The following is a 23623-nucleotide window of genomic DNA, read 5'->3' on the forward strand; positions in this document are numbered from 1 at the left end:
TTCAGGACTCGATTTGGACCAAATTAAACTGACCCAGTCTGAACCAGCAATCCTTTCCAGTCTGAATACACCCTCAGTCCATCAGTCAGACTCCAACTCTCCAACATGGAAAGACTAAAGATCTTTCAGTGGATTAAAGGAAGAAGACCTGCACCCGACCAGAATGGACTACAAAACCATCAGCAACAAGCTGGAGGTTAAGGTGACAACTGTTAGTGCAGATGTGTGAGAATACAAGAATTACAACATGACCATCATTCCACCTAGGTCTTGAAAATTAAATTGGATTTGGTTAAAGACCCACTCCAATGAAAGTGGTGTTTTTAACATGTTCTCGTAGCATTTTTCTCACAGTGGACGACATACATAAACGAATTTAAGATTAAAACTGCATTTCTGAGTCCCTTGTTTTCATCTTTCAAATGGTGATGTTTAGCAGATGAAAACCTGCCTTTTTTGAAAAAGCTCTCAGTTGTGATGCAAAACTGAGATGGGCGGGCGAGCCCCCACCCCCTTTCTGCTCCATTCTGATGCACTTGCAGACAAATAGATCCAAGTATACTTTTTTTTCCTCATTCATACCGTTCAAAACTGTAGCTGCAATATTGCTCGCCATTTTTATTGTGCCACCAATATTAGCTAGGAGTCGGGAGGGGCTTTAGACTAGCGGGAGAGAGTGTATGCAAAGGGATGATGGGGAATCAGTGGAGGCTTACTTCCACACCAACAGTCAGAGGTAAATTCTGATAAAGAGAATGTGTCGTAAAAAACAATGCAGGTTTTTATTTGGGTTAAAAACTGTAAAATCATTATTAAAAGAACCCTGAGAACAATTTCCAACATATAAAATACTTGAAAAACTGGAACTTTATAAATCTTAAAAGATTATAATAATATAATAATATATATAAAGATGGGGATAATATAAAGAAAGTGTGAAATGACTAATCTTTTTTTTTTTACCACATGACAAATGCTTGTTTAAAGCAGCTGAGCTAGTCTGGTTTAGCTGAGAAAATGTTAAAAAAAATAATAATAAAAGTATAAAAGTACTTTCTCGTTATTACGAGAAGCTGTTCCAAAAAATATTTTTCGCAGTGGCAGCTCAGAGCTTCCGTATAAAAGCGTCTATAATGAAAGAATAAAACTAGAATGTTAGTGAGAGTCATCTTATTTTGAAATTAAGTCAGTTAAGGAAATTGACACGGCACTTCCGGTGAGGGGGTGGCGCGCGCTCGAAAGGGGAGGGGACAGAAGCTCTCCAAGCCGGGGGGGGGGGGGGGGGGGGGGCGTGGGCGGGGCCAGACTGTGGGCGGGCCCGCCGCGTGCCTCAAGAAAACTTTAACAGCTGAAACTTTTGACGTGACTCAGTTTAGCGGAAGTTGCGGAGTGGCGCGCGGCAGGCGGCTCGTTTTCGGCTCCAAAGGTGTCTGCTGTCAGAAACAAAGATGTCCCACCTTCGCCCCAGACTGTGCTTGATGGAGAAGGGAGTCGCCGGGTACGGGTTCCACCTGCACGGGGATAAAGGCAAGAGCGGGCAGTTCATCCGGCTCGTGGAGCCCGACACCCCCGCCTCCGCCGCCGGGCTGCTCGCCGGAGACCGGCTGATGTTCGTGAACGGGGAGAACGTGGAGGGCGAGAGCCACCAGCAGGTGGTCTCCCGGATACGAGCGACCAGCGGCGCCCTGGAGCTTATCGTGGTGGACGACGAGACGGCGGAGCTGCTGAAGAAGCACAACCTGCAATGCCGGAGAGAGTTCGTCACCGAGGGGATCCCCGTGCCCGGCCGGGACAGCGACTCGGACCGCGGGGACGCCCAGAGCAACGGCACCCCGAGGGAGGCGAGCCCGCTGCCGCACGAGAACGGGGACGCGTCCTCGGAGAGGTCGGGGAGGCTGAGCATCACCTCCAGCAACAAGGTGTGTGATCAAGAAAGTTCCAAACGCTTCAAAACTTCAGAAGTCACGTGTTGTTTCAGATTAAATTAATCCGAGGTTGATCAATTGAGCACGTGACTAACCTGTCCTCCCAGTTTTTATTGATTTTAAATGAAATGTTTCGGGGATGAAGTTTCTGACTTGGACGACAGAGCAGCCAGCCAGCCAGCCAGCCAGCCAGCCAGCCAGCCAGCCAGCCAGCCAGCCAGCCAGCCAGCCAGCCAGCCAGCCAGCCAGCCAGTCAGCCAGCCAGCCAGTCAGCCAGTCAGCCAGTCAGCCTCTTCCTCCCGAGTGACCTTGTGCTCATGAGCACAGCATGCAGATTATAACCAGCCGGTGTCCTGGGGATCTTTCCGGATTATTGCCAGAGAGAGTTTCCATGGAAGAGGCTGATAGGTGGAGACTGTGCTCAGTTTTTATTCATTGATCTGTTTTCGAAGCAGTGCTCTTTCAGTTAGGAGGCTGTGTTGTTTTCCAGGACATAGTTTCTGCAGAGCAGCAGCAGTTCAATAGAAATTCACCTCTGAGTTGTGGCCCACCCAGATTATTTTCTACGTCACAAATGAAAGCATTTGTTTTTTATCTGTTCCTGTTTCACAGCGATTTGTCATTTTTAGCCTCATTTACTTCATAAATGCCGTCTATCGTGAGACAAATGACCCAAAAACATGTTACAAACACAGAAAAGTGGGTCCTTAAGACGCAGGAGCAGCGCAAATAATACAAAAAATGAAATGTTTTAAAAACCCATAAATTCTACAAGACTTTCTTCTATGGAAAATTTCCAGAAGTGATCCACCTTAAGAAGTTGGTTACATCATCAGAGGATAATTCAGTTCTTATCTTTAGCAGAGATAAGAAGACTTTAAAGGCCGGCACAGCTCGGGCTAAACTTCACTTAGATCATCATTAAGTAATTGAATATTCCACTCTGTGCTTCATCAGCATTTTATTAGTTTTTTCCTGTTTCTATTCTTAGTTTTTAATGGACAAACACGGGACTCCTGCTGTTTTTTGGGGGATGAATAGATGCAGAACATTCCACTCTTCTGTACAATCATTCAACACTAAAACATCAAATTATCACAACAACAATTAAAACAGCAAGACAAGGAATAAAAAAACAATTACATTTTAGAAATCACAACAAAAGTAACACTGCATATGATTATCCAATCAGTGACGTCCCATAGTGAATCCATTTCATGTTTGTTTTTGAAAATAACATTTCTATTTGTGGAAACTACTTTTTGTCCCAAATTGTTGCTTTTTTGTGTTTTGGTTTCTGGAATTTTGTTCTGATTTCTAAAACTTAAGCTTGTTTTCTTTAAAAGCTGACATCTTACTAATCCATCCTCCAATATTTAGGGAGAGTTTGATCACCAGAGTGGTTATGTTGTCATTTACATTTATAGAAATGTTTACAAAAGATCCGTACCAACGTTTTACACATATGTAAAGTTCGTAAGTAACCTCATTGTTTTGTCTTTTTCAGTCATTGTCCCAGAGAGGCTTTCCCTCCAAAATAATTGAAGTTAAATTCTCCCATAAATGTGCAGATTTACTGGTGTGTGTTTAAAATGTCGACTCATTTGCGTTTAAACAAAACAAACGTCTTGTAGGCTGGCTTTGTCTCTCAATGCTCGCCATCAAACTCTTGTATCTGCTGCTGTCACGTCTCCTCTTTGCTGGTTTATAGATGCACTCACTTTACTTTCTGCCTTGGCCTCCGGTCTCCTGTCAGAGCATCAGTCATGTGACCAACACTAGACGGCGTGAACTGGTCTGCTATCCTGATTCGACAGAGGCTTGTGTGGGTCTTACACTTTGACTTTACAAAACCTAATTTAGTCTTTTTGTAAAATCCCTTTAATGGGGGGAGTCTTTTTTTTCCTCCATTCTTCTCTGTGGATTTTGTTCCAGATAAAAGCAGAATTTCTGTTTGGCGATGCCTGTGAGTCATACGTCACATGACTGATTTGGAAAATAATCCTGTCATTTCACCTGTTGTGATTGATCAGAACAAAGCCCAGGCAGGTCTGGTGAAGTTATCTGCTGTTACAGGAAAAAAAAACGAGTTTGTCTCATTTCACCCTTCAATACCAAACGTGTCACAGGCGACAGCGGATGACACGCGTGTTTTGATCTACCGTAATGTCAGAATGTTTCAGAATGAAAGGGTTAAACGTACTTTGATTGCTGAGACCATCACATTCTCATTTCATGTTTAGAAAAGACACAACAGAAAAGTAAAAAGCAGGTGTAGTTATGAATGGGTTTGATTTTCTACACTACCATGAAACGGTTGAGTCTGCAGTGAAACATGTGCGACTCCCGAGTCTTTGTGGTTGCTGTTTGTCGTCAGGTTTGGCTGGTCTGACGAGATGACGCCTCACACACACGTGGACCAGAATAGCACCAACGATGACCTATTATTATGATGAATGACGGGAAAAGAACTGAGCTGAGGTTGTTGAACGGAATGAGTGACTGCATCTAAAGCCGTCACTGAAGGTGTGTTGGATGTTTTTGGTCAATGGGATTCCTTCATGCAGGAATGTCAGAGGTGGTTGGAAACCCCACTCCACTATCTTCAGTCTTTCTGTTCTCCCTCACCACCCCGAGAGCAAAAGCTTTTACAGGCAAACACTAAGCTGTTTTATGAGGCGGACTGTGAGGCCGTCGCCAGAGATCTGATGGCTGTGCAACGGCGTGAGCCAGAGCAAAGTCTGAGTTCTGATTGGAAGGTTGTGTAACTGAAGAAAAAATGCCTTATTGTGGAGGTGTTAAGCTCTCAGAATGAGAAGAAGTCTCTACAGATGTTGATTACTTTTAGACTTTTAAACTCTAGTTTTAGTTCAAGACCAGCTGGGAAAACAGGAAAACAGGACCGCTGGTAAAACTCAGTTTGTGTTTTTACTTTTTTTTAAGTGCAGCTTTCCATTTTGTCTAAAAAGCACTATAGGGGGTTTCTAAAATATCTTTAAAATCCAGGTACAGGTATTTGTGACCACCTACATGCAGAAACAGAGAATGACGTTTGAAACTGGAGGCAAACTGTAGCTGAGATCAGGATTGTTCAAGTTCTCTTCGTTTATTCCCGTCATCTAAAGACTGTTGCAGACACGAACCAGCTGGACAAACATTTGTAGCAGCATTTTTATTGGTCTGTGCGCATTCATAGCAAAGCTGGGAAGCTCAAAGACGTCGGGCAAGAACATCAAAAAGAGGATATTTTTAAAAATACACGTCCATAACAAACATGACTCAGCATATTTGGGTTTCCATCATTTAATGTGTGTATGTATATATGTGAGCGTCCGCCTGCGTGTGGCCTAGCTAAGGACATGTCAACTGTTCAAGGTCTTCCTTGCCTTTGCCCTGAGGTAACAGGGACAGGCTCCAACAACCCCTTTGACCCTGCACTGGACAAAGTGGGGAAAAATAGAATAATAATCGAAGCCAGGAAGGACCCAAAGTAGTACTTGGTGAATGTAGGTCAACTAAACCAAAGGTATTTGTAATTAAGGCTTTAAAATGAAGACTATACTATTAAGTACAAGGCTGCGTCTTTTTCCTGAAACAGATCCACCCCAGGGTTTCCCTGCAGCTGTTTTAGTTTACACTCCTACACATCTTGGAGTGTGTAGGTGACTGATTCCACAGCTAGTGTGTGTGTTGTGTCTGCGGCAAGAGACTTTGGTGGTGATGGTGGTGGACTTGATGGTGGGACTTGTCATGTTTTGGGTTTCAAGTTGGCCTCTTTAGACTCACCAAGAACTCTGTATTGATCTCCAGATCCTGAGCAGTTGCTTTGTCTGCAGTGTTTGCCTGTAGAGAAAGGGAAAAGGCTGTCACGCCTCAGAGATGAGGCTGCGATGACCCTAAAGTACATACTCTCTTACTCAGGCCGGTCGCCAAGTGATGGCCCAACCCGTTCAGAGGGTTAAAATGGCAGATTCCTAGAAAAGAATACTAGCTGTGGTTACATGTGCAACATATCTCTGATCAGATCAAAGATCGGATCAGAATTGAACTGTGTACATGGGCCCAGAAGAACTTTATCCCACTATAACAAACGTTTACATTCGCCACACTGTTGGTCAGAATCGATCATTTGGACGTCCGCAGGACTCTCTAAAATAGCTGAAACGGCCGTGGAAGAAGAAACTGTGAGTTCCGTTGTAAACACAGACAGCTGCAGCATAGAGCGAGATGATCTTTTAAATGTGCTTTTATTGTTGTTATGATTATTAGGAGCTTGGTCGCTCATCAGTTTTTAAATCCATCCCTCAGAACAGGCTGAATCCCTTTCGGGGCTGCAGCTCCTGTAGGCGAGGTTCACCCTGAACGGGTCGCCAGGCCCCAGTTTTGTGTTCAAGGGAATAGTTTTTCTACTTCACTAAAGTAAAATTAGTATCAGTTCTAAAGCATACTTTGTTTTTGTTATTTTATTTGCACAGCTCTGTAAAATTCTGTCACTTAAGTGTTTTATTTTAAAGTGAAATCCCTCAAACCCAAATATTTGGTCAAACTCAAATCAAGAATGTTACTTTAATTCTATTATTTTACAAGTTTGAACAAAAAAAGTTTTGAGCACGTAAAAAAATGATAAAAAACAAAAGATAAAAGGAACAAGAAGAGGGAAAAAAATAAATTGTACGTGAAAGGAGTCACTTGGCCACCTTTATATTTGTTCATGGGTTTAATTCACACCAAAGCCGTTTCCCCAAACGGTCCGCTTCCTTTGACAGCAGTGAAAGTTCAAATGAACTCTTGGTGAAATAAAAAACCCACATCTTTTTACATCCACATGTTTTATTTATCTATAGGATTCTAGTCCTGAGTTGTTTTTGAATCTTTTCCTTTATTGGAACTTAAATGAATAAATAAATGAATGGGCTAGTTCTGGTTGCTGTTGGGTGAAGGCAGTGAACACCCTGGACGGGTCACCAGTCTGTTGTTGGGCTTTGGAGAAGATGTGGTGTTAAAACCTCAGTTTAGCAAGTTTAAACTGTACAAACAATTCAGATGGGATTTGCTGATCAATGTGATTGTATCCTTAACATTGAATGCGGCATCCAGTGCCGCCTTGTTAGTCTTTGAAGGTCTTCTTGACAACAGAGTGAAGAAGGTCCGTTTTTTCCTGTGAAAGCTGTGAACCTTCGTGGAAAATCGCATTTGTTTTTTGTTCCACTTTTAGCGGTGAACTTTCAGTTTAGTGTTGACACTGTGAACACTAGAAGTGATGGTGCAGTTTCTACAGGAGAGGACAGGCTTTCACCTACTCCCTTTCAGCTGCTGTCACGTTTTGGTTCTCACCATTGACTCTGTAAGTTCTGTTTGAACTAAAAATAAGATGTAAAACAGGAATTCTACTGACTCTTTCTAAGGACAGTAGAGTAGAATCAGTTACTGTGAGATCAGGGAAAACACATGATGAACTTTTGATCTTGAGGACTAAAAACACCAAGAGCCAGTCAAAGTAGTGGTGTAGATATTAAAACATATTAACAAATGTTCTTCAGAGATCTCTGACAAAGATTGTTGTTTAAAACAAAAAATCACTTTAGTCATCCGTTATTACCAATGTTCTGCCTCAACAGAGATTTGTTTTTTTTTTACCAAAGAAAATGTTTTCAGACATTTTAATTTCCAAAGTGTTGTTGTTAGCTAATAGACTGACCTCCACACTGGAGCTGAAGAAGAGTCATTCAACCTTTTTCACAAGCTGACACGCCGTCCAATAAGGGCTCGATGAAATGTGTGTATTGGCCAAAGCATAACAGAGATGCAGTCCCAGCGCTAAAGTCTGCTCCCAACCGCCCTTATGGCTACAAATGGGAGAAAAATGGGCAAACCCATTCAAGGCCGGCCACACAAGATGATATGGTCGTAAACCATTAGATGAGCCAAGACCCTTTGTGCTACTGCCCAACTCTGGGTCCCCCTGTGCCGGTGCCCTGGTTTGTGTCCAAGAATGGCATCCTGCGTAAAAGCTCTGCCTAATCAAATGTGCAGATCAGTGAAAGCTAATTCGCAGCGGCGACCCCTGAGGGGATGTGCTAAAAGGTGAACAACAAACAGGAGAAATTGTAATTCCTGTAAAAAGACGGGGTTGTGTCTGAGCATCAATGTCCCAGTTTTTCTACTCGGACTATTGTAGGACATCAGATCTGTAGAAGAAAGTAGCTACTGACATCAGGCGCCCTACAGGAACCTCCTCCAACTCTGACCTCCTGGCTTTTGAGGAAAAACTGACAGTTAAAACGTTTTATATTTACTGTAAACAATGAATGAACACAACAATTATATTAATAAAAAGAACCTTCAAAACAAACTGGTAATGAATGAAAACTGTGCCTCATCACAAACCAAGCAGACCCGTGTTTTAGGGGATAAACAGACTTGTCAATCAATTGTTCATACCTGCTTAGTCCAACGATGGGAACAGCTTTTTAAATATATATCCCTCTTAACTTTTAGTTATATCACCTCAAACTAATATTTCCTAAAATCCGCTTCCAGCTGATCAGACTTGACTTGTTTTCATGCCATCCGTGCATATCCGGACACATGTGTGGGAAGGCACACATGAGTAGATTATAGCAGGAGCATGCAAATGATTTTTAGAAAGACACTATCTACAGCTAATGACAACTCCTGCAGCTGTAAAGGGAACCAGAGCATCATTGAGTCAACACAAGGTTGAAGATGCTAATGTGCTGACATAAACCCACAGAAATGTTGCTGGTGTGGTTAGCTACACAGCATGATTGTGTCCAACTGGAACAGCTATGTGTGAACTTCATTAAAAGTTCACAGGTTGTGTGGCTTTAGCCTTTTTCCTCCCGATGTTCCTGAAATGTTGCTTTTGTCAGCAGAGTGTTTGACCATGTTGTGACCGACAACGGCGGCACAACAAACTTTGTCTGGGGGAGGAGACTTGCATGTAATGAGTTTGTACACGGACTGATGTCCAAAGCAAACGCTGGTAAACAATGGTTGGCGTCTTTGCGTTTCAGCTGGGCCGGAAAGTCTAGCTGGTCCCAAGTCTGCTCAACTTTCAAGTCTTACAGTTGTTTCTTTTTTTTATAGGGCCTATTTTATGCTATTCTCAAGCCTTTTATTGTAAACAATATCCATGGATATGATAATAAATTTCCTTTGGCACACAGAGCAACACATTTTAATTGAATATTAGTTATTTTTCGAGCTCTTTTCCAACCCAAAACCCAACCCAGCATTCACCATTTACCAAAAGTAAGACGACTCGAACTCTGAGGCTCCGCCTTTCGTTGCCATGGGGGGGGGTCGCCCATTTCATGATGTCAATCTAGAGTCGGTCTCAGCCGCGCGTTAGCGTTTCGCCCATGAAAACAAACGTCCAAACTTTTACAAAATGAAAGCGTGTTTGCCGTTAGCTCCACAGAGAAAGTGGGTGTTTGTCTTCGCCTGGGGGCGGGGCTGGCAGCGAAGTCTCTTCCTGGAAGGGGCGGTTCCTCACTGGTCTGTCAGCTCGTGAGAACCCGTTCATTTTCCTGAGTTGGGAAGAGCTGGTGCTCAGACAGCAGGTTCTTAGAGGAATACTCTGAAATGCGTGAACGGATCAAAATGCCACTTTGAGGCTGTTTTATGTGAGGAATGAACATTATGTTTGACTTAATGTTTTTAAAAAAGGATTTTGCGTGCTGAATTTCTATTTATTTTGGTTTAAAACACTGTTCACTCGTATTATACTTTATGCATAAACCAGATGCCCCAGTGGTGACTTGAAGACAGCTTTGCCTCTCTGACATTTCTTTGCACATTGCGATGCTGCTTAATTTTGTTTTCCTTAAAACAATAAAAAATATTTCCCCAAAAGAATCAGAGGACCGCTGGTGCAGAGTCTGCTTTGGCCTTGATCCAAACAAAGTGAACTTTATGCCTCCAAGTTTTTACCCCCCTCAGCTGCTGCCCACTCCCCTTCACTCTCACTGTGGATGAAATGCTGTCATTGCTGTGCAGGCGTCACAAAGCCCACAACAATGAAGGTCTTGAAGTGAACTGTCCCAGGCCAGAGTACGGATCAGTGAGCGTATAGCTCATACGGATCACATTAGAAAACCAACAGCTGCTTTACTGCTTCAGCTCTTGAATGGGAAGCTTCCACAGCAATAGATCATTTTATTTTAAATTGACCTTTTAATTTTGTTCTGCAGTATTTTGTAAAAACAGGCTTCTCATCATGAAATGAGTAATAAAACAACAACCTGATGCAGTTAAGCTGACGTTATCTGTTGACTTCAGCTCAGTTGTGGTCTGAGCAGGTACACAGTTCAAAACAACCTTTTTAGCACCATAAGAGGGATATGAATATGATTAGATATGAATATGATTAGATATTAAAGTAAAACCATCCAGCAGATTTAAAAACCAAAAAAGTTGATTTATTGGTCATTGCACATTGAACTACTGACCGTAAATGGGCGTCTTCAGGTGCTGCAACAGTATGTTGGGTAACTTTGGAGAACTTGTGTGAGTGGGGGGGGCTCTGTGCTTATGCTTCTCTGAGAATTGTTCACATTTAAAACTCCTGCAGCTTCTTAAATAAATGTAATAAAAAGCTTCTGGAGCAGGAAGGTAAAGAGGATTGAAGGTTAAAGAGAGACATTTGCAGATTTTCTAGCGACGCCTGTGTGTCCGTACAAACACACACGCACACACACGCGCACACACACACACACACACACACACACACACACACACACACACACACACACACACACACACACACACACACACACACACACACACACACACACACACACACACACACACACACACACACAGCAGCTTCCTCTGTCGCTGAGCTGTGTAACTGATGACAAAACCGCTTCCTGCTCTTTCAGGCAGTTTCCATGGTGTCAGGGCTTCAGAGTTTGTTTTTGTCTTGGCAATTATTGATAACCCCAGTGTTAAAGCTTTGGAGCTTTTGTGGATTTTCCAAATCGATGTTACCTGTGCGTGGAATAGCACAGTGTTTGCAGAGGAGTTGGTCAGTTTGCAAGCACAGTTGGACTGTTGAATTGTTTCAATTGCACTTTTCGTGTGAATGCTTCACTTTCTGTCTCCTCCAGCAGTCATGAAGTCCTCAAGACCCGAAGAATGTGTTATCACTGCATGATTCTTTAGAGATGTCTTGGTTGTTTTGGACCGGCGTTGGTGAGAACAGTTGTGTGATTGCTGCCAAACCCGTGGAGCAGCTGAGCCTTTTGCAGAGCTCTGGCTGCTGCGATGCACTTTGAATTTTAATGACGCCTGGACTCGGTTTGAGTTAATTATTTGAAGAGGCCGGCGTGAGAGGAGATAGCTGCTTCAGTGCTTTGCTGAAGCTTTGGCAGAACGGTTTGTAGTTTGTGGACGTGGCCTGCTTTGGGTGCATCTTTTTTCCGTCAAATGGTGCTCACTCATGGGGATAAAGCTGTCGTGTAGATGATCCCTGTGGTCAAGGTCCTCCCAAATTCTCTCTGCAAAGAGAGGCAGAGGATGTGTTGTTTGCCTGCAGTGAGCTGTAAAGCCATTAACCTTTGATACTAAACAAGCCCAGAGGGATGTTTACAGTAGTTGGTGGTTGTCCCATCACAGCCCGATAACCGTAATGCTGGTAGAAGGCGGAGCAGAGGTTTCTTTGGACACAACGGGTGGAATTGTTGTGACAAAAGAGGCATGTTCTGCACCACTGAGTCTGGTTCTGCCGGGCTTCTGGGCTATTCATTCATCTCTTGTAGAGACGACATTTTTTATGTGACTATTTTAGGATTTGTCTCACCATTGGACCTTCTGTAGAGTACATTAAAGAGCATTGAAATAAAGATTTCTTTTTTAGACTAAGGCCAGTTAAGAAGCAAAAGGACTCAGACAGAACAGATTGTTCTAATCCTAACTATCCTAATATCATATTCAGCTGATTTTAGAGCGAAGAAAAGCAGTTTTGTGCCAGTATGCAACACTTTATGGTTGTAAAGGATCCCCTCAGAATCAGCTGGTCTATGTTGAATAAGTAAACACTTTTCTAATGTAAAGTGCTGCCTATGAGCGCAAACCTGCTTTTCTCAGCTTTGGTGTTGCATCAATTGTGGAAACGGTTGAAGAATTACAGTAATTTAAGATCTTTACTGGTCGTTTATTTGCATAGTTAACTACTGCCACATATTCATTTAGCAATAAACAATTTTAATTATTGAATGTAGCTAAAAAAGCTGTAATTCTTCGGTCTTAAATGCGAAACACAACTCTAGTTTTCAGTCATCACTGTAGTGCAGGGGTCCTCAAATCCAGGCCTTGAGGGCCGAAGTCCTGCTGGTTTTCCAGAAACCCTGCCTCATTTGCTGCTGATTCCCTGGATCAGGTGTGTTTAGCCAATAAGGAGCTTCAATGGCAGGTTGGTGTGAAAACTTGTAGGACACGGGGCCTCCAGGCCTGGATTTGGGGACCCCCCTACTGTAGAGTATGGGAAGATTTTAGCTCCACAGTTTTTCCATTTCCAACTTCTTCATATCCTCTGGAGAACCAGCCCAATAATTCATGTAGTTTTCTTTTAGTCTCCCCAAGATCTCAAAGCTCCCACCAAAACACATGACCCGTCAATGGAAAAACCACGATGTCCTGTTTTAAGCACATCAGGACTAGTAGCAGTAGAGTAATCAAATGTCCTCTACATAAACAGGACATAAACTAATGGGTTGGTTCTGATTAGGCCTGCACAATATACCGCAAATTTATTGTTATCGCAATATCCAGCTCTGCAATATGCATATCGCAAAAGACAGCAGAAATCGCAATAAATTATAAACCTTAAATGTGTTAAAACAATCTTATGGCAGCTTGAAGCATTTAACGAATCAAATAAATCCCTTTATGCATTTGACCAATCGGATGGACGTCTTCACCTTGTTGACCAATTGGATGGAGGCCTATTATGTTAGATGTTTGTCATCTATGTCGTCGAGGGTCATTTGTAGTATCATTTTTAAACTGTTGCAATGAAATGGGAATGATGTTTTTGGTTGTTTTGCTATTGCTTTATATACCGCAAATTATACCGTTATCGCAATATTAATCTCAAATATCGCATATCGCGATTTTTCCTCATATCGTGCAGCCCTAGTTCTGATGTTGACCATCAATAAAATACAGTTACGATCACTTGGTCTTTTTTGAAGTGACATAGATTTTTCTCTTTTGCTTGATTTGATGGGTTACCTAAATTGATTTGGGAACCTTTGCTGGATTCAATTCTATAGAAAAAATTGGATTAAGCTACGTTCACACCAGGAAGTGCATTCTTGAACGCACAATTAGCCGACATTGTCTTCAGTGGACTGTCCCTACCCGATACTAGTGCACCTACAGTTGGAAGAGGCCTGGTGTGAAACAGCGAAGCAGTGTAAATCTCATGAATCTTATTCCAGCCTTTCTCTCTCTCAGCTCTGTTCTGATAGACTTGGTGTGTATAATTCTGGCCGGACACAAACGACAATTATAAATTTCTCCTCCATGATCAATTTTCCAACGGTTACCGCTTCAATCCATAAGCCACTACCAAATCAGAGTTCTTGATTGGTCAAAGTTCAAGTGGTTTAACTTTCAATGGTTTATACATAGTCTGAAAACCTTCATAAAAACTTGCGTAGCGACGTGAGCATGTTAAATGTTCAAGTCCAATACTGGCATTTACGCGTTTCCATGAACCTTTCATTGAAAGTGTTGGCTTGAACGTGCGTGGGGGAAGGCGTTGTGGATGTAGTTTCACAAAAAGTGTTATTGTTGAGACTATTAACACCTTCAACAATAACTGGTTGAAATATGGTTATTGCTAAAGGCAGGAAGCCTGTTGTACACAGAAATGCACAAACTTAATCCAAGTTTTAGCCTTAACAACGAGCAGAATTGAAGTTTAACCTCCTTATTTGGCACAAACATGAAGTACACAAATTAGTTTTGAAACAAAATGGTCAAAAATGTTCTATTGAACAAAAAAGCGGAGGATGTGATGGTGCCATGACGACACTTCTAATTCAATAAACTCCAAGCAGTCAATGTGAAAACTCCAAAATGTTTGTTTCAAAAGATGTATATTCATTTCTGTTCATATTTTAGTTTGTTTTGGCCCAGACGTTTTGGCGCTTTTGTCAGATTTTAGAACCTTTTCTTGCCCAAGAGTCAAAAAGTTTGCCCCCCCGTGGTTTACACTCTCTCCCGCTAGCTTACAGCCCCCCAGAAATGGCGAGCAAGATCGGAGATATTTAAATGCACAGGTTAGATCCAGATTCCAGTTCAGACGAGGAAAATGAAGATCTGTTTGTCTGCAGGTGGATGATCAGAATGGAGCAGAGCAGGGAGCTGGAGGCCTGCTGATTGTAGTTTGTACAGAAGAACTAAAGTTGGCTCCTGATTCACCGTGATTTGAGTAAAGACATACTCAGAGACACAGTTTTCATCTTAATTTTCTTTATAAATGTCCTCCATGAGAAAAATGCTACAAGAACATGTTAAAAGCACTGTTTTCACTGGAGTGGGCCTTTAATGAGCCCTTTTAGCAAAAATGCTTTGGCTTTTGTATTTTAGCTGAACAAAAGGACGTACTTGATGGCATTGTGTAATTTTGATTGAGCTATTCTACAAACCATCAGTTCAGCGATAACGACAGAGTTAATCAGTGTTGAAGTGCAGCTTTAGCGACTTTGGCAACAATTGTGCTGGACTTTACCCAGAGGCGAAAAACTGTTGCTACTCTGCGTGGCCGAGCGTCTGTCCGAGTGCCGCTTTGCTGAGAAAGCCTTTTCATTCTGCACTTGGGTTAACATCTTGAAGCAGCTATCTTACCATCAATCACATTAACACTCAGCTGAATTCTGAGTTACATGTTGTTCACCTTTAACAAAAGTGCCGTAGAGGCAGAATATGCAGGAAATGACCTGTTGGCAGTAACGCGCTGATTTAGCTCTTCCAGACATGGCTGGAAAATTCCAACCGTCCTGTTTTACCTCTGAAAAGTAGGAAAAGAAAAGCAAATTCCTAGGATGCCTTTACCCCAGTCTGAGGTAAAGTCTGGCATTCTTGCTGAGCTTTACTGCCCCATCACTTATCACTCCTACCTCCTACAGGATGTTATCACACCCAGGCCTTGGCCTTTAAGGTCTTCCAGTTTGTTGAGACATAGCTGCCTTGAGCCCGCACCGATAGTGATCACCACTCAACCAGCGGATGCTGACCTGGAACATGCTGGCCGTCTAACTCGCACAGGAACATATCAAGTTAATACTTTTATGTTTGAACGAAATCTCAGCTCTGATCGTTATATCCAATTCATTCCAAGTAATTGTATTTATTGCAGTCTAATCAGTCCAAATATTTACAATGAGGGAACATTATCTGTACTCTTTTCAAATTAACGACTACAAAGATGACCAACGAGATGGAAAAAGGTTTAGTTTTAAACTCTATCTATTTATAAAGCTGGGCAACAAGAACAACTCTCTGAAAGGAAGAAGAGCCGGGGGCAGTAGGGGAAGTTATCTGCCCAGAGCGGGGAGAGTCTTAAAAGACGAGAAACAGGCAAACGGGAACAATTTAGACCAGAGAAACGAGACAAGTTGGTAACTGCAGCAAGGACAAAAACATCACCTGACGAGAAACGGAGCAGGTGGAGAAGATCTGAAGCCTTCATCAAAGGAATCAATCCTCTCTGAAGGCCAGACTGATGCAAATGAACAAAAAAGATCCAGAACAACTTGGAGGAAATGTAGCAATAATTAAAAACACAAACTTCAAGCTGTTTGACAAAACATCAACGATTCAGTACAAGTGGAACAATGAACATGCCCCTCATGAAACTGTGTATCACTGCTACTAAATCGGTTCCATTTCCATTTTCAAGCTTAAAATAATAATAATAATTTGATTTCTAGTTTAACAAAATTCATGTCATAAAATAATAGTTTGAAAGAACACGTCTTAGTAACTAGAATTGTGTTCTTAGAATAAGACTTCCTGGTCCATTCTTGGACCATTTTGATAATTGTGGACATATTTTAGGTCCCTATTTTTTACAGTGCACTTTAAGTAAGCAAGCTGAATCGATGTAAAACTTTGACAAATCAAATTCAAATTTCATACAGTAAGATCAAACAGAAAAGCTGTTCTTGTAGCTGAAAACTAAGAACAATGGTTTACAAGACGACGTGTTTATTGATTACTTGCATTTTGAAAGGGCGGTTTCATTTTTAAACTGGAACAGAAGTGTAATGTAGAGCATGATCGTCAGCAGCAGTGTTGTGTGGAGCTGCTCCTCGGTGTTGTGTAACACGTTTCGGCTAATAACCGAAGGCGTTGTGTGTCTGACATGATACACCTTCAGAGCTCAACATTCCAGCGGTCACATTCGCCTCTCAAACACCTGTTGACTCCGTCATAAAAGATACTCCGTCCAAAAGTCCAACAACCATCAAGTCCTCTGAAACCTACACAATGACTCCCTCCAGCAATCATCAACCAGCTGCTTTCATCTGAACCTTGGAATCCATACATGATGCTCCTAGTGGGCACCAGGGTCGGTGCTGAGGCTGCAGCGGGTCACCTTAACCATCACCTGTCAAAGAATCATTTACAGACTGATAAGGATGAAGAATGAAAGGGTTGGGAAGCTTTATACTTTGACCAATGTATGCACATATTAGTTAAAAAGTAAAAAGAAAAAGTTAAGATCTTTTTTTTTTTTAAACTGTATTTATGTTTTGTACGTGAAAAACCGTCAGACTGACTGAAGACTGCACTCCATTCCTGACAGAAGCTCCATCCCGAGTCTCCATCAGGATAGAAATGGAGAGAAAAATAACAATTGAGCAAAAACAACTGGATTCAGAAGGAAAGTTCCTGGTGTGACGTTCAGCCGCTGAACCGGAGCAGGAAGCTGCTTCCAAACAGAAGAGATCGCAGACTGAACGCTCAGCCTCCTGCTCTACTTTTAGAAAGTGTTGGACCCAGAAGGGGTTCTGCAGAGCGAGTAAAGACCTGTGTTTAGATCTGGAATAGTAACGCAGAGCTGAAACGGGTGGAGCAGTCTCTCACCTGCACGCCGGATTAGACACTTATCTGGGCAAAGGCCAGTGTGGGATTAAAGTCTGCGACAGACGCTGCTCCACTCGGCCCCTAATCTGATCTCATTACGCTGGAGGTTTGTAAGGATCCTGGTTTGTTGTAAGAAGCAGCTCTGCAGGCCGTGAGGGGACGTTCCATGACTGACGGACACTTGTTTACAGCTAACCTGCACTGACGTTGAAGGAGTCTGGTGCCTTCAGGGCCTGACGGCGAGGAGGTGCTAAACTGTCTGCTTCTGCGTCCTGAAGGAGCCCTTAGCAGTAATGCTTAACTTCACTGTGAAGGAGGTTTCAGTGTTTACTAAACCAAACTGAACACAAATGATTGACTGAATTATATAAGACCACTCTGGTCAGAATTATGTAATAAACACGTTTACAATATCCAGAGCTCCTTATTTCTGAGGTTGCTTTTCTCCTCAAACGGGGGGGGGGGGGGGGGGGTAGATTTAAGGTCCATTGTAAAATTTCAGCTGCTAGCCAATGATGTCAACAGCAAGGTCCCGCTCGCATTTGATAGATAGATAGATGACTTTATTAATCCCACAACGGGGAAATTTCATTTATCTGTGGCAGAAAAAATGACATTCAGAAATAATCTGTATAATATAACATCAAAAAAGGACATCACAAATGACATTTATATTAAATCATTAAAAATTATTATTAAAATTATTGTGAAAATTATCATCAAAAATGAGATTCTCATTAAATAAATAAATAATAAATAAATACAGCTGCAAAAGTGTAAAAAAACATGTGGTCAACTGTAAAAAACATGTAAAAACTTTTCTTTCTTTTTTTTTCTAATACAGAAATGAGAAATGAAGTTCACACCAAAAACAAACAACTGTTCAGGAACAAAAAACTATTGAAAATTGAAAAACAACAACTACAACAAAAGAAAATCAATAAATGAGTGACTGAAAAAACACCCGCGGGACCGTAGTGTGTCACTGTAACACGGTGTTGTACAGTCTGATGGCTGCTGCTTTGTTCGCCGTTGGTATGGAGCCAGTACTCGCACCTTACTACCCTGGAGGTCAGATACCCCCTCCACACACACAGGCACCCCTCTCTCATCTCACACACACACCTACACACACTATCTCACTCTTTTCTTTTCCTCTCTCTGACACACACAACTACTCAGTGACGTGCAGTGAGGTTGATGCTGGTGAGGCACCGACTCCTCTGATGTCAGATTTATGATGATAAAAACTGAATATTTCAACATCCATCAGCATTTAACTAGTAATTTTTTGTATCTCAACATTCCTCTTTCAATGACCCTTACACCAACAAATACACAAACATCTGGACAGAGCATCCTTCTGGTGTCTGAGTCATTCAGATTCACAATCAACACATTAAATACATTACATTTCAATTATGTGCAGCATAAAGTAACTTTGACCTTCATTAGAATATCTTGCTTTTGTTTTTTTTATTTAAAATTGAATAACTGACTTTTTGCATCAAAAGCAAATAATTTATTAGATGTTAATACATTGCAATGACTCAGTTCATTCTTCAACATAGTAAGCAAACAAGTACTAAGTTACCATTAAACTGGCATTAAACTATTTTACCGCTTCCAGAAGCTCATAATGATAAACATCATGACGTCATTCTGTTCAGTAAAAGTCTTCCCGTTCTTCCAGAAACGTCCTGTGTTCATCTCTATACTCTGAATTTCACCATTTTGACCATGAGGGTAACGATCTGCACGCACATCAAATCTTTATCTATGTGTTCCGGCATTGGGCGTAACCCGCGCAAATGATTGGCGTTCACGTCTGTGTCAGGAGCAAAACACACACACTGCCAAATTACTTTGATAGTTATTTATTTTTAATACCCTCTGGTGGTTTCAGTGTGTTTTAAGAGGGAAAAACTATGAAATGAGGCAAATATGATGAGACGCAAAGAGCCGCACGCTCATTGGCCAAGAGCCGCATGCGGCTCGACAGCGGCGTGTTCGCCACCCCTGGACTAGAGTGTGACTGTGGAAGTACACCTGACGACAGCATCACCCGTACATCATACGTTTGTGCAATTGACATCCATCCAGTTTCCTCTGCTTATCCGGGTCACAGGGGCAGCAGTCTAAGCAAAGATGCCCAGACTTCCCTCACTCGCAATCGCAGTGACCTTTAGTGTCAGATTCAAAGAAAGTGTGTTTGAGGTTTAGACGCTTAGCTCCATTCAAATCATGTTGAGCAATAGCCTCAGATTCTTTTATGTAATTCTTTTGTAATCCAGCCGATCCACTTGAACGTTTTGCAGACTGGAGAATTTCCAGGATTGACTGACGCGGAAAGCTGCTGGAAATTCTCCAAACCAGCTTTTGCTTGTCGGGACATGAATTCCAAGAGCTGGAGTGTTTTCCCTGCAGGAGCTGTGTGGATCGAAATTCCCCTGTGATGTCTGACCAAGTGCTTCTGCTGTTTGCTGTTGGCTCATCCGTGCTCCAGTTCCTGACCGTTTACCTCGTCTCTGCTCCTGCTCCTACACCTGGCTGTGGTTCCTGTCTCCGGCTCGACTCGCGCCTTTGACTGTCCCGATAACCACATCTGGATGAAGCTCGTCTGCTGGACTTTTATATATGTAGTTGTAGATTTAGATAAGTTAATTCTTCTCTAAGATTTCTGGTAAATCGCCTGTCCGTCCTGGGGGAGGATCCCTCCTTCATGTGGACACCCCTGAGGGTTCTTCGTTTTTTCCGGAATCCAGTTTTTTTGGGAGTTTTTCCTTACAGAGAAGGGGGGTCTAAGGGCAGGGATGCCAGTATAGCTTAGTCAGTTTGTTAGTTCATTTTAGTATTTTCCTATTGAACTCTTTGTATTTGTGATCCTTTTAAGTTCATGTTTTACTTCGAAGCCCATCGAGACGACTGTTGTTGTGATTTTGGGCTATACAAATAAAATTGAATTGAATTGAATTTGCTTTCAGCAACACTTTGTCCGGTGAAAAGACGCGGCCGGTTAAAGACCGTCAGGTCTGACTGATCCCTGTCATGTGTGCCTGTGTGCAGGACGAGCCGGACGGACTGCGGCCCCGCCTCTGCCACATGAAGAAGGGCCAGAGCGGCTACGGCTTCAACCTGCACAGCGAGAAGTCCAGGCCGGGCCAGTTCATCCGGGCCGTGGATGACCACTCCCCCGCACAGCGAGCCGGCCTCCGGCCGCTGGATAAGATCATCCAGGTTAGCAGAGCGCCTCACAGGCTGCGGTCAGCCGTGCACACAAAGCGGTGCAGGGAGTTCAGATGTCCCGGGTTGAGTGGGAGCTGCTGCTCCTGACTGTGTTCCCACCTCCTCCCATGGAATTCCTCAGGATCTTATCTCCTCTGATGCTTGATTCGTTCTTGCTTGGTAATCCCTCCCAGATTGAGGGGCAGGAACGGACCTCTGCTGCGATGGGAAATGAATCGCTGAACTTCAGTTCTTCTGCAGTTTTTTTTCAGGAGCTTCTCGCCACATCAGAGCGTTCTGGTCAGTAGAGGATAAGTCGGTGTCCAGCCAAGGAATCGTCTCCTTTTCCTGTTACTCCATGCATTCATGTTGTCATAAACTGGACAATGTGGGCGAGTCTCCATCAAGTCTGTTCAATGCAAAGAATTTACAACTTTTGAGACTAAATCAGTAATTTTCTCACCAGCTCTTGATCAGAATAAAGGCATGGTTTTAAAAGCAGTGGGTGGGGGTGGGGGGTATTTTTTCAGGATTCTGAATTCAGAGCTTGCTTCTATTTTGTAAATGCCACGTAACTGCTCTAACTTGTGATGGTTCTACGTTGACCTGTGCGTCACATTTGAACGCTGAAGCAGATGGAACATCGTTCTCAAACTTTAAGAATTAATTCATGAGAAAATATTCATGAAAATGTTCCAGAAATGATGATCAGCATCATCTCCTTTTACAGCACGAATGATGGACGGCTGTTTTTGAAGCTGAGTTCATGTGAAAACGTGCCGTCGTTCTATACTTTATACTTTCTACAAAGCAGGTGGCGTCTCCATGACGGCTCGTCTTTCCTTTGGGTCGCTAATTCAGACGCATTAATCCAGAAACCCAGAACGCTGCGTTCAGGAGCCGTCGTGCATACCGGGTGTGTTCAAAGTCTGGTGTCCTGTGCAGATTTTTGGGGTTTTCTTTGAGCCTCGTGTATCCAGAGAGCAGAGACTTGACCACCTGCCAGGTTCAAACGCATGGACCTCAGGACAATAAACCCGTTCGTTCATGTCAGTCATCCATTGGTCAATTTGAATCTAGGGAAACCTCAAACCACCACTTTATCAAACTTTCTAAAACTCATCTATGGTCAATAATGAAAAGAGCAGCTTTGTGCTTGAAACTGTGAAGCTGAATCTACTGCACAGCTAAACAAGGAGGAAGCGTCCATGAAACCCTCTAAGTTCTGCAACACACTGATGGAAAAACGTCAAGATGTCTGATTTCTGAACGTCTGCTTCAGTTTTCAGTCTCAAGTTCATGTCCAGAGTCTCCAGGATAAAGTTGTTTTTCCTAAAACTGTCGTTATCTGACATGAGATGACAGTCCGGCACCTCTGACTATCGCTGTAGTTTGTGTGGACATCCTACAGGCGTCCGATGGGCACGTGCGTGTCACGTGCGTGTCACGTGCACACCCCGTGCGTGCAGCATTTGTGCACGCTCAGCAAGGAGCCAGTGCTGATGGCTGGAGCATCAGGGCTCCGTGCGACAGCCTCATCCGTCTGTCATAAGTGCGTGCAACTTACATTATCCTCACCATATATATTTACCACACGCACGACAATGGTACGTTCCATCTTCAGGTGGCCGTACGAGCCTCATGGGAACTGCAAGACACACCTGCGCTCCCTTCAAGATGTAGCGGCTCCTCTCTGTGACCCTGAACAGACCCGAACAACCCAAAAAGAGAACGGCAGCAGGCCTGCATGGGTGTGTGACTGAGGCCTAAAGCAGAGAGATGGAATTATTATTATTGTTGTTTTAGGAAACAAAGCCTGATTATTGCAAAAGTCTCCTCTCTGATTCCATCTGCATCCTATGAATTACTGATTGGGGTCGCGGCCTCAGGACCCCCCCCCCCCCCCACGCCCTGGTTCAAAGTTCAGGTGAAGGAACAAGCCCGTGTCAGCCCGTGTGCACGTTTGTGCGGTGCTCTCATGACTCAGCTGTGTTAAAACATGTCACACGTTATCAGCACAGCAGCCTCCTCTTGCTGGAAAAATTACTGGATCATTTTCTGATAATGGTTCCTTTTTTAGGGTTTGTTCATTCATCTGCTCTTAATCATTTATGGTGAGCGGGTTAAACATTACGGGGAGCTGTCCCAGGCGTGACACCGTGGTGCTGTCGCAGCACTGCCGCTGTGATGAAGGTGGTAATCTGGTTCCACCGGAGTTTACAGGTTTACTACTGGATCTGTGGGGCTTAAGGGAAAACCTCTTTTATTGGGACTTGCTGCAGATCCTGAGTTGTTGGTTTGAACTTCCAAACAGGGTTCAAGTGAGGAGAATCCAAACCTGTGCAGCGGTTTAACTCCCACTTCTCCGCCTGCTGTGTTTCTGTGCAATGACTGAATGATTATATATTTTTTTTGGTTCAAACTCTTCTAAAATGGTAGAAAAGAATGATTTCTTTAGATAAAACAGCTTTTTCAGATTCCCCTAGTCCTCTTTTATTTGACAGAGTTTAACCGCTGCTCCGTCTGCAGGTGAACGGCGTGCCGGTGGCGGGGATGCAGCACTCCGAGGTGGTGGCCGCCATCAAAGCCGGAGGAGACGAGACCCGGCTGCTGGTGGTCGACGCGGAAACAGAAGAGTTCTTCAAGAAGTGCAACGTCACGCCCACCGAGGAGCACGTCACGGGTGAGCAGAAGATCTGAGAAAAGACCTCGGCGACGGGGAGACTCGACTCAAGCCGCCATGTTTCCTCTTCTCCTGCAGGAGCGCTTCCGGAAGCAGAGTCCAGGAGAGAATCAGAGGAGGAGGTGAATACACGCACGCACACACGCACACACAAATGCGCACTTGTGCCTAAAGCGCGTGAATGAACAAAAACGTGTGCAAACGCACACACACACCAACACACACACAGGCATAAAAACACTTGTGCAAAAATACGTTCATAAACAAATACGTGAAAAACTCATGTCCACATGCACAAACACACACAAGTACACACATGCACAAACACAGGCATGAACAAACGCCCTTAAATACATGCTCCTGCAAAAACATGCATGCACAAAGAGACGTGAACAGAGAAGCAGGATGCTGATTGTTTGAACTATAACTTTACTAAGCCAAACTAAACTGACGTTTAGCTGCTTTAAATCTGCTTTTTGACTTTGAATCTGTTGCTGCATTCATTAGCAGTTTTGCAGCTTTCAGAAAAGATGAGTTTGTCAAGCCCTGCAGAAGGGGGAGGGGCTTAGACGGGAGGCTGGAGTCATTAGGAAAAACTGATCTGATTGCAAAAATGAGACTTTAATACGACTTTTACCACCGTGTCATCTCAGTTTGTAGCAAA

At 43.1% G+C, this 23623-nt stretch overlaps 1 protein-coding gene across 1 annotated transcript in view; it reads left to right on the forward strand.

Annotated features, from left to right (window-relative positions):
- The first annotated feature begins 1341 nt into the window (after positions 1-1341).
- Positions 1342-23623, forward strand: part of nherf1a (NHERF family PDZ scaffold protein 1a) — a 28075-nt gene continuing 5793 nt past the window's right edge. Inside the window, exons 1-4 of the mRNA XM_023949349.2 lie at positions 1342-1919; positions 20118-20288; positions 22806-22959; positions 23038-23081. Of these exons, the coding sequence (XP_023805117.1) occupies positions 1449-1919; positions 20118-20288; positions 22806-22959; positions 23038-23081 (840 nt within the window). The 5' untranslated portion in view covers positions 1342-1448. The remainder of the gene's footprint in view (positions 1920-20117; positions 20289-22805; positions 22960-23037; positions 23082-23623) is intronic.

The sequence above is a fragment of the Oryzias latipes genome, chromosome 19 (genome assembly GCF_053564925.1).
Source record: "Oryzias latipes strain Hd-rR chromosome 19, Olatipes_Hd-rR_3.1".
NCBI lineage: Eukaryota > Metazoa > Chordata > Actinopteri > Beloniformes > Adrianichthyidae > Oryzias > Oryzias latipes.